This window comes from Temnothorax nylanderi, unplaced genomic scaffold, assembly GCF_030848795.1.
Source record: "Temnothorax nylanderi isolate EJ_2023f unplaced genomic scaffold, tnyl_v1.0 TNYL_tig0001_pilon, whole genome shotgun sequence".
Classification (NCBI taxonomy): Eukaryota; Metazoa; Arthropoda; class Insecta; order Hymenoptera; family Formicidae; genus Temnothorax; species Temnothorax nylanderi.
In genome coordinates this window covers 3,725,036-3,737,213 of record NW_027249063.1, presented here as the reverse complement: position 1 = coordinate 3,737,213, position 12,178 = coordinate 3,725,036, and the positions used below count along the sequence as shown (strand labels likewise).

Genomic DNA, 12,178 nt, shown 5'->3' with positions numbered 1-12,178 from the left:
ACATAAAATGTAAGTAAATTGAAATTAGTTCGTGCGCGTACAGAGATGCAACGAAAAAAATTATCGTTAATAAATCGTGAGGAGAGCTCTTCAATAAAGGGCTACTGCAGACGATCTACTAAGAACAGTAACTTGATACTTTGGCAAGGGCACTTAATTGATTGAGGCAAATTGAACGATGAATTCATATTGCGGACCAGAGAGCACAGCCAATAATCTGTTAGTACAATCACGAAACTAAAAAAAAAATATATATATATAAAGCGTTTGTGACTCTCGATGTAATTTGTATTATTGAGATCTCAAAATCTCGGGTACTTGCAACTCGTGCCTTCGCGTAAAAGAGTCACGGTGCGGTCTCGCTTTGCGTGTACTTGGCGCGAGACACTACCGCGTCTCTTGATAACTTCAGAAACTCTCAAAATTCAGAACTTAATGATTACTCGCGTTAAGATAAGAATCTTATGGTTTCCGTGCACTCGGAGGAAAGGCAAGCGAAAATCAAGCGTATAAATAACGCGCACATTGTACGCACGCTTTTCGCGCCGAGTTCGCCGAGTGCATAAAGGCCGAGTCAATATAGTTGACGATATTGTGTTAGCGGGCGCGCTTTGTAAGGAACGCTCGGCGTCTTAATATCGCGGCCGGAAGGATTAACCACGAGACCCACCTAAGAATGGAAGGATCACGGTAGGATTCTAATTAAACGGAAAATAGCTTCATTAAGTTCGTAACAGCCCCGGGGGCACACTCCACGATACTAAACCTATGCCGTGTCGGGAGCGAAGGAACCAACCAAAACCCCCCCGTCCCTCCGCCCCCTCGGTCGACGTACATACGCGGGGAACGTATAACGAGAAGTCGTGTATTCCGTGGCGAGTACAAAAGGCGTCAATACAAATGAACCGAGGATATGCGCCCGGGTTAATTGGCAAATTGATTTTGCATAAATTAGCGCGTGTCGATTCGCCGATCGTAATGAAGGAAATCGCCGGACACAAACGGGGAGTAGAAATATCAAGCCGGGGTCCACGGTGTGTTCGAACGAGCGCGATAACGTTCGAGATATTGCCGCTCGTTGATTTCCTTTAACCCCTTTCGATCTCTCGTTACGTAATTTCGATTACAAACCGCGTTCATTATGACACTCTAAATTCACTCTTGGATCCCTTCTTTCTCATCGTTTGATCATCCTCTCGTTCTTTCTCCTTTCCCTCGGTCGCATCATGAATCGTCTTACTCACCGGATCGTATCTTTTTATCCAGCCTAGCCAGCACTTTACAGTTTATTATATAGCCGCCTTTTACGTCACACATTGCTTTATGAGCGAAACGCTCTCGGATATCCTCCATTGACGTTGCATTTTCCGAAGGAGGCATTTCGCGGCCGCCGACAAAGAATCGCGCATCAAGTGGACAAGGGAGCGGTATGCTTTATATCATTTTATCGCTTGCGATGTCGTAAAACCGGGCTTTGGCGAAAGAAAGTCCCGTACGATATGTATACGCTCATATACTCAAGTGATATTTCAAATTAAATATAGATACAGATTGTTTGTTTAAACTTTCGAAAAGAATTTGTCTTTCAAATAAGTTTAATATACAATTTTGTGATAATTCAAAGCACACAGAATTTTCCTATCTTTCAATTATTTAAATTGGACTCTGTGTTTATAATATATGATTTTATTAAATTATGATGTTAAATTGAAGTTTCAGGCAAGCTTTAACAACTACACTGTCTCAGTAGGTAGGAGATAAAATGCGAAATCAAAGGAAACATATGACAATGGCATTTTAACGCTGAAAGCTCGATTCTTTGATCTACGCGGTTTAAATCACAACGATGCTCGCAATAATACATTGACATCGCACGTGAGCTCGCGTAGGCAATAAAAGGAGGTAAAAGAGGCTGGAGGGCGAGGAACTGGCCGCCGAATTGGCGATTGCAAATTGCGGGCCGCATCCGTGAAGATGGCCTCCAGAACGAAGAGGCGAGACCGGGAGAACGTAACTGGAAGAGGACGTGAAAGAGGAGGGCTGTGGAGGAAAGGCAAAGGCAGAATGCAACGAATTCGAAAAGAGCGGTAGCGGAACCCTGCGCCTGCATACGTAATGCCATCGAGCTATTGTCAACCGGCGCCGGCCCCCTTTTGTCTACCAGGGGGGAGAGGGAGAGTTAAGCCCGCGCCCTCAGTACCGCGAGCCGCAGGAAAATTCTGATCGCGCCGATATCGATCTTCGGCCGATCATTTGCATGCTCATTGTTCGACAACGCCGGCGCAACGAACAATATTCCCGTAGTCGCGAGCTGCCCAAACCGATTTCCTTCAACCCTCTTTACGTCGGGATGAGACACGCGAATATGTCACAAGGAAAGCGTTGCACGCATGCAAGGGTAAATATAAATATGGTTGAACAAGGGACGATCCAAACGCCTGTAAAACGATCTCTGCATAAGAAATGTACAATTTTTATTGTTTATCATATTAAATTCTATATAACGAGCAATATCTTTATAATTTGACAACAATGGAAATATTAATCGACTCTATAATATTGGCCATTATAATCGCCAAGACAATACGACCACGATTTGGTTCGATTATCGTCAAGACGCTCTTTTAACCAATATAAATTGGTTTTTATAATTTGATTAGAAAATTGTGCTTTGTTATTTGTTCTTTTTAATATTAAGATATTAAAATCTCAAATTTCCTTTTTAAAATAAAAATGTAGCACTATTTTTGACTGAACTTTTTGCATCTCGTACGAAAAGTGGAGCCTTCTCCGTGATGTGTCGACAAACGGGAAATAGGGAGATGAGCAATAGGATGGGAGAAAACGGCGCAGAAGTAACGAAAGGAGATGGAGAAAGAAAGAGAGAAGGAGATACATCGCTGCACATATTTTTATGTCATAGCGGTAGAGGCGATGCATTGTTGTCGCGAGACAAAAGCAAATGTGGCGGAAAAATTGCGGGGAAAAGACGAGGTGCGGGGTTTCGTGGTGTTCGGGACGAGTGTCGGAGGGTTGAAACGAGTGGAAGAGGACATGAAGATGAGCTGGAGAGAGAGAGGAAGAGAGGGACAAAATAGAATGGGTTAATGTAGGATCTCGCGCGATTACTTGACGATTATTTTCACCGAATGTTCCGTGAAATCCACGCCCGACAGTGTACAAGTCACTCGCGTAAACAAGATCGCATAAATAATGGTTATCATAAATTTAAACAAATTATGAGAGGGAGAAAAATGGCGTGTCAACAAATTTTAACGGAACGCGAAGAGCAGGCAATTTATAAGTGATCATATCATATGCTTCTATAAAAGTGTATTTTATTTATGATAAGATTTCTTTATAATTAGGTAACTTGTAATTGTGAAAGCTGTCAAATTATAGAGAGAAGATTGACATCCCTGAAGCCATTTAGTCGTACATTTATGCAAAATGTTGGCGAGCAAAAGTATTCGGAGCAATTCCTCCCGCGCGTTTCCCGAAACTTTCGAGAGCCTGACGAAACGACTCTAACACGGTACACTGACGATTAAAAAAAGAAGCGCTCGAGAGGAGACGCAGCTACTACAATTAAGGTAGTCAGCCCGTGACTCGTTCCATTCAGGGAATTGGCCCGCACAGGCTATGAACTATCGAGCAGAATTGAGAGTCGGCAAGGAGATTTCGCAGATTATCAAGCATCAGTTGGCGGGAAGAATAAGCAACCGCCAACCGTCATTTAACTTTAACGCTCCAACTGCCCAGCTCCGTCCCCGGCTACCCCCGAGGGCTTCCGCCCGTCCATGCTAATTAAATCTGCCTACGTATATTCCCCTCTATCGGCTCTCTGCTACTTGCATCCTATACAACGCAAATTCTCGGCCGGAGCCGGCTCGACGATCCTGCAAGCACGCTATTTATGCGCGCACGATAAACTAGGTGCTCTCACTTTCACCTCGATCCACTTTTGTTCCCGTCGTATCGAGCCCGTCACTCCAACCGTTCGCAAAAATTAATCCCCCGGAACTTAGTTTTTGTTTCCCGGAAGCATTTTTTTTATAATGCACAACGGCGTGTAAATAAAATTTCAAAATTAAAGAGAATTTCGTAGAAAAATTTCGTTACAAGAAAAATATAATTGAATAAGAACCGACATAAATGTATAACATTACATACAAATACATTATTCTAATAATATGAAGAGGATGGGACGGACTTTAGAATTCACACGCATGCTATTATAAGAGTAAATGCGTTATCAGTATCATTCGGATAATTTTCATCTCGTACGTAGACTACTTCTTTCGACGTCAGCAGTCGGAACTGTGTCTTAGCGATGGTATTCTCTTATTCATTTGATTCAGCTATACGGCTTACACTCGACGAAGCACAGAGTAAAACGCAAGAGTATGTGTTATTCGTTTCCACAATAGCGTCATTGTTGGAGCATTGTGCTTCCACCCCATTCCGTAGATTCGTCGCGAACACTTTACCTCCTACCCCTGGACCGTTCACAAATACACACGCACCGGCTTGCTTTACACGCACGAGATCCCCTTTTCACCCGTTTCTTCTTCTTCTTCTTCTTCTTCTTCTTCTTCTTCTCTTTCCTCTATATCTATTTCACCTGATATTTTTTTTCTCTTTCCTTTTATGTGCTAGTAAGTATCTCATGGTTTCGCTACCTTGCCCATTACCTTGCACAGGAAAGAAGCACAGAGTCTCTTACATCATCGATATCGACTACTCCCAGCGATTGGAACAATAATTTTTTGCCCCATCCTTCTGAGATAAATTTCTTTTTTTTTATGAATTATAATTGTTCCTTTCTTTGTGAATATATTTATGAGCTCTCTATAAAAAAATTTGTCGATTCGCTCTTTTGAATTTTTAAGTTATAAGAGACGAAAAATTGTCTAATCTCCGTTTCTGTTTCAAGTTTAAAGAAATGATGATGGTCGACATATTTTCTGGCTTCTTCGCAAAAGTTGCGAATGTAAACGCCTGCGTCCAGGCGAGCATAAACCCCGCGAATTACTATGGCTGTTCAGGAACGATGCCTGATTAACGACGGCGCGCGGCGCGACATTGTCCCGGGGTTGCTCGGAAAGGGGACAACGGACAGTAATGCGCTCATCTCTCAGGCACAATAGAACAATGCGTGCCATAAGTAAAACGCGTCCACTTTCACGAAATACACGCGGCCATGCGCGTGTAGGTGTACATTGTGCTATCGACTATAGCCTCGGTGCTCGCTTATGCGTATTTGCGACGAATCCTTAGATATTGTTGTCCTAGGACTTTTGTGATAATCCTGTCTCAGATTCTGACGAGTCTCAAGTACAAACAGCTTGAAATTGGAGATGTAGGTACATATTTCTATCTTAACAACACATCATATGAAGATGTTAATTCTTTCTTTTAAAGTTTATTTAAGTCTTTTGTATCTTATCATCAGGTAAGATATAAAAATGTCATTTTGTTTAAATCTTTTTCACTTAGATCTTCCGAAAGAATGTACTTAGTAATAAGATAACTAGCAATAAGTACGAGTCGTCAATAAAAGAAAGCAACGTATAAGCCACTGTCAAACAATGCTCGGAAACAATACGAGGAAGAAAGAGATGCTATCGTGTAACAATGTGGACAATAGATAAATGGTCACAACGAGAAACAAAGAGAAGGACGAACGTTGGTGCGAATACAATGCCAAAGAATTGGGAAATCGTAATAGTCATAAAATTTAGGCATCTAAAGTTGTTTTATCTGGTTCTCAGATGCTTTTCTGACGTCACCTGTTATCCAGCTAAAATCAAACATTAATTAATTACGTACAAGAGATAAAATTCCGCCTAATAATTCTATCGAAATAATTACAAGCACTGATGCCGTCATATACAACATTTTCTTAATTAAACGAATCGCTTATAAAAGGGAAAAACGCAGCTATCGACATTTAATAGAAGGCAAGTCGAGTCAACAGATCCGATGACCTCAAACCTCCAGGCGCTTTTAATCATCGCGCATCTGGATAACAAAACGGGTGGCGGTTAAGGTGCATCCACGGGAAAAGCGGAGCTACCACGTGAACGGGTCCGTCTACGATGAGCTTTATGATTGAAAGAGAGAACGGTAGGGTGGGCTAACAATGCGTGGGAGCGAGAAGGAGAATGTCAAGTGGACATTGTTGACGGTGACAATGCCGCTGAAATTGCCGGAGGACAAAGAGGTCTTATGATGATGCTGCTGGCGAGCGAGCGAGCGAACGGGCGAATAGAGCGAGTTGCTCGTGGACAGGGACACCACTGAATTCTCCGCTTCACCCTTTGCCACCAATCCGCCGCTCCTCCTCGCCCCGCCGTTCCTTCGCCACTTCCCATTTCCTCTTCTCCGCGACCCCTCGCATTATCCGTCATTCTCGAACTCCGGTATTCCGATATCGCGTGCGGCGTCGTGCCGTTGCCCGTTGTCGCGGCATCTTCACTCGCGAATTAGTCACCATCGTCCATTAAACCCTTTAAACGAAAACCGTTTCTTCTCTAATGGAGTACAATACGTATGCCGGATACTTTTTCCGATGTTTTTATTCGAAAATGATAACGGAAATCACGTTTTTTTTTTTTTATAAAATAAGGTAGTTTCAAACCTTACAAATTGTCACACTTAAAGGGAGAAATTTTCAGGTGTATGCATTATTGCGTATTATTAGAAAATTAGAGCAATCTTCAATTGCTACTGGATTGGATTTTATATTCGCCATAATGAAACAGTCCTTCATACTCGGTTGGACAACTTCTTTCAATGTTATTACTCCCTCGGGAAGAACTTGACCCTTTTAACGAAGGGTAATTCGTGACCTTTGGGCGAGCGGAAGAAATTTATCGCGTTCATTAGGGTAAACTCGGGTAAGATGGCCATAGAGGAAAGATGGCCAACCTATGTTCTTTCAATCTAGCTCGCCATGAAACATCGAATGAACATGAGTTGACCATCTTTCCTGTATGGCCAATATGATCATCTTACCCGAGTTTATCCTATACGGATCTTTTCTTTATAATCATCTTGTAAATAGCATTAAATTTCTCGAGTCATTCGTTCGCTATTAATTTTAACTTTGTGCGCGAAATCTGCATGCACAAGATGTGAACCGATAGAGTGCAACTACCATTCCTGTTGACACTATATTCTTTTACGTGCAAAGTAATTAATGTCGGTCAAGAAAATCCAATCATCAGGATGGCAAACATTTTCTCTCTTTAAATAGAAGAATATTTAAAGTATGTGAAAGTTCAAGGCCAAGTGTCCGTTTTCTCGCATATGTGTATGCATTGTATTATCACCGCGAATGCATGCTGCGTACTCATGTGCACGTAATCGAGATGATTTTATATATGTATATTAAGTGTATATACATATATATATATATATATATATATATATATATATATGTATACTCTATATACTTTTTATTTATACATGTATATAGAGTACATGTACATATACATCTATATATTACATATATATCACCAACGTTCTTTGCTTTCATTCGTTCACAGAAAGAAGTAAAGAGCTTTGTCGCCGCGGCATCAAAAGCTTGAATAACGCGACGATGAAAGAAGGAAGTATCGGTACAAGAAACTGCACAGTGAATACTGAAAAGAATGTTGTCGCGAGGAGAACGGCGGCAGATGAGGGGGATGAAAGAGTTAAGAAAGAGAGCGAGCGAGCGACATTGCAAAAAAGAAGGAGCAGATAGAAAGAAAGGCAGAAAGAGAGCGAGAAGGACGGCGGGGAGGAACGGGAGAAAAAGAGGGACGCGCTCTCTGAGAAGAAAACCTTTTGAGGGAAAGTGATGAGCATTTCTGTGGGAGATCTAATACAACTGTCCGAGATAGACATCGAAAGAAATTAAAATGTTTCATGAATTAGCAGCGCGTTATTATAAGTTATACTGTTGGAAAAAAAAAGATTATTTATCACATTGATGTTTATCAGGAAAACTTAGAAGTAGATTAATTAATTTCTATCATTTTAAAAGTGATTGTTGAACTTGAGAGAGCATTCGAAAATATTACGCGGTAATAATAAAAATTAATTTAATTTTAGCCAGTATTTGAAACATTCATAGCAAGACTAACAAATTAAATCGAATTCTAGACGAATCGTTTCCTTTTCAAACTTCAGACTCTCGAATGCTACGTTTATGATTTATAAAATCGAAGATAAAACGTATATCCACCAGATCTGTAAACAATAACAACGAATGTTGAATAAAGAACAAAGTAACGGAATGCGTTAGAAAGGATTGCGCAGCGACAAAGGTGTCTGCGTATGCAGATGCGTCTACGTTTCGTGTCTGATTGCCGGCGCTATCCGCCGTCTCGCGTACGCGAGAACAGAAGCATTTCAACCTGCGTCCCATCGCAGAAGAGCGGTGGGCGAAACAATGTGGCTTTTGTGGGGCAAAAGAAACGGCGAAGCCCGCCTAAAGAGAAAAGCTAAGAGCGATTGAAATACGCTCTCCTATGTCCGCCTTTCTTCCTCGGTTTTATTCCCGCCTCTTTCGAACCCCGCTACCGCGTACGCTACAGTTGTTTCCGCGCCTTTTATATTTTGTATTACAATAAGCGGAATATATATGTGCGCTTGTGCAAGAGTGCGAATTCATATAGAATAAAAATGCTCCATCGGAAGTATCCCGTGATTGGGAAATAAAACAAAAATGCGACGTGATCTTTAAAAGGAAAATTTTAGCGATATTTCTGTCGTCTCGAAAACACGCGTCTTCCGCTAAATTCGTAGATTTACGGACGTGAACTTGAAAGATCGTCACTCACGACGAACGGCCGAGGAAGCTGCGGGGGGAGGGGATTTTCGCGGAGGGGCGAGAAACGGGGTAAGAGCGAAAGAATGAGAAAGTAACGACGGAGGCTGGGGGACGGCGGGATGGTGGCGGTCGGCAATCGGGGGGATGGGTGTGTGTCGAAGGAGCGAGTATTGAGAGATGGGATGGGGGGGGGGGGGACACATGGGGAGGCGGTATGGGTGGTTGCAGGTTGGTAGTCAAGACTGCCTTCAGATTTCCAGAGTGAAGCATTGTGTTCCGAAGGCGCATTGTCCTCCCGTCGGCGGGAACTCGACAATGCCGAGTCCGTAAGTTAGTAACCCTACCGTAAAAACTTATCTCCACCCCCGAACCATCGACCTCCACAGCCTCCGTGATTCCGTTCGATTTCCAACCTGCCCTCCCTCCCTTCACCCCCATCCATTGGCGCATTCTCCTGGGCCCCGGCGTTCCGGAGGACGTGTATCTTTCTCTCGCTTCCTCTGCCTCCCTTTTCAGATTACGGCAGAACAATTCCGCGCCGCGGTTCTGACGTCTTCCTTCTTGCGGAATCAAGCCAACCGTCGCGTAACGAATTCGTTCCTCGCGGCTGAGAACGGGTATCTCCCGTTCGTTTCCTTCGCCGCGAGTATATCTTTAAATTGGAGCTCTAACAGCGACTGGTCCAGATCACGCTCTGCATCGCGCCTTCCGTAAAAAGTATCAGAAATTAATTTTTTTGATAAGTATGATTAAGAAAACGAAAAAAAAAAAAACATTCTCCAACATTGTTTAGCGCGTTGCTGTTATTTTCTCACTTTTACACCCGATAACGCAATTGCGATTAACCCGACTGCGTCTTCTTAGCAGCTAAAATTGATAACATATATGAGCGTTCGTCGCTGCGCACCCAATGATGTGCGTTAATTGTATCGACGATTCGTGAGTATCGCGGGAAGCGAACACACACAATGGGGCACACGGCGCGCGATTCCGAGAGTCGGAAGTGAACGTTCCGGGGAGCGGATACAAGCATCAGGGGTTGGCGGGTGGTCCTCTCCTCTTCTCTCTCTCTCTCTCTCTCTCTCTCTCCCGTTCGAACTCAAGTTGCCGGCCGGCCGGACAGCGCTCGGTCGCCGGACAAAGCTCCTCTAATTGTCCCTATCAGCGACGAAGAATGGACGGCGGGCCTGCCTCTGACAATTTCATTTGTAATTTGCATAAGGCTTATTAAAATCACAATGAGCGAGGAGTCGCGGCGTTGCTGCGTCGCGCGGCGATGACCGGCGATCACGGGGACGATCGCGAGAACGATGCCCCAGCGCGTCCCTCATAATCTTTTTTAGAACCGCTTATACCGGAGTGGAGGATATAATCGCGTTATATGTACATCGAGTTACGCCGATTGCGCACCGGTTGTGCGATGTTAACACAACCTTTTTGCAAGTTGCTATTCTCTGCCTACAATCATTATACATTAATATATATGTGCGTCAGACACACAAGTGCAATCTCGTGTAACAAACGTACGAGCGTTTCTTATAAAGAGATTTTCAAGGCTATATAATTCAGAAACTAATCATAAAGTTGATGAAATATTAGACTTTTTATCAGACACAGAATTACAACATATTACAAATTTACCGAACATTTTTCTCATTAGTATTATGCGGGGTCTTTTCTTTGCTATTAAATATGTAGTAGATTTAGTTATTTTATTATTCTTGCTTTGAGATATGTATACAATCTTCGAGAATCGTTTATGAAAAAATAAATTAATTGGGAACATTTTTTTTGCTGCGCGTCCGCCAGTCCGCTTTGTAGGGAAAAAAGGCATAACGTTCGCCGCCCTGGCAATCGCGATATTCGCGATATTCGCGATCTGTTGGCAATACTGATTCACTCCGGTCCGGTCTCCTCTCCTCGCGTGACGCGTCTGCTTGCGTTTACAGTGCACCCTTGACGATGACGAATGTTTTCTTTTCGCCCCGCGCGTACTGCAAAATCATTTTACACGCAGCCAAATACCCGCATTGTGCAATAAATGGCCTGCTGCTCGGCAAACAAAAGAGCAAGGACGGCAGAGCGGATCTGTACATCGAGGATGCGATACCTTTATTCCATATATGCCTACATGTTTCCCCAATGGCGGAAATAGCGCTTACTTTGGTAAATATTTCACGGATACTCGTTACCGCGGTGAAGCATTTCGCGAAATTGCACTTGCTGTCGCGCCTCCTTGGGCACGTACTCCGGCACGCGCGAAAATCAGGGTGTGACGTGGACGTGTCAGTATCCTAACCTATATCTATACCACAAGGACGAAACGTCACAGCGAGTGATCGCGCGCTCTACTTTTTTCCGCTCGAAATGCTAGAACAATAATCCTGTAATGTTAATTTAATGTTGCAACAGGTGGACCAGTTAGCTGCAAGCAAAGGCCTTATACTGGCAGGTTATTACCTGGCTAACGAGAATATAAATGACTTAAGGTACCTTGATATTTTTTTTTAATGTAACTAACAACCCTTTTTTTACATTGCATTGAGTACTGACTCACCTCTATGTTCTCCATGCAGTACAGATAGACCAGCCCACAGAATAGCAGACAAAATCGCAGAGAACTTTAATAACGCACTGCTGGTAGTGGTATGTTTATCAGTCGCCACGTCAAAACGTTTTACAAACTTCTACAAACTTTATTGGTTTTTACTGTTATCAGGTGGATAATCGAGAAGTGACTCTAGGTATGGGATCGAGTCCGTTGAGATGTTCGCAATCTGTAGAGGGAAAATGGAAGCCAAAGGACAAAGCAAAGTAATTATATATTTTGAGGATGATGCGGAAAAATCATGACCCTTGAAATTCGATTAAAAGAGCTTAATAGAACTCTTTTGATCGGGCTTTAAATATTATGCTTCTTGTTGCAGTATAATTTACGAGGACGATATTGCACACACAGATGCAATGTATTCGTTACTGAAGGCAGATGAGTATAGGAATCTGGTCGACTTCGACAACCATCTCGATAACATCACTCTTGATTGGCAAAATCAGAAACTAAATAAAATAATCGACGAGGCTGTCGACAAACACACATAAGAGATGACAATGCAACCATTCCACAAACATAGATCATACAAAGATTGTTTTATTTATATGTTATGTTGCACTCTATCTATATTTCATTCACTATATGCAAAATAACAAATGTACATAGGCTATAGAATTTATAAAATGAATATCACCTGTTTTTAAAATATCAGAGCTTTACTTTTACCTATTATCCTGTAATCTCCACTCTTTACAAGTAGTTCTTGTATTATCTTTTTCAAGAGAAAGATCTCCTTTGGATTC

The 12,178-nt window shown here is 42.5% G+C and overlaps 1 protein-coding gene across 1 annotated transcript; it reads left to right on the top strand.

The window, feature by feature from the left end:
* Window positions 1-10,719: 10,719 nt before the first annotated feature.
* On the top strand, window positions 10,720-12,083 carry Emc8-9 (ER membrane protein complex subunit 8/9). The gene is made up of 5 exons (XM_071712869.1): window positions 10,720-10,990; window positions 11,237-11,313; window positions 11,401-11,470; window positions 11,544-11,638; window positions 11,752-12,083. The coding sequence occupies exons 1-5, from the start codon at window positions 10,787-10,789 to the stop codon at window positions 11,921-11,923; spliced, it is 618 nt and encodes a 205-aa protein (XP_071568970.1). The 5' UTR covers window positions 10,720-10,786; the 3' UTR covers window positions 11,924-12,083.
* Window positions 12,084-12,178: the final 95 nt, after the last annotated feature.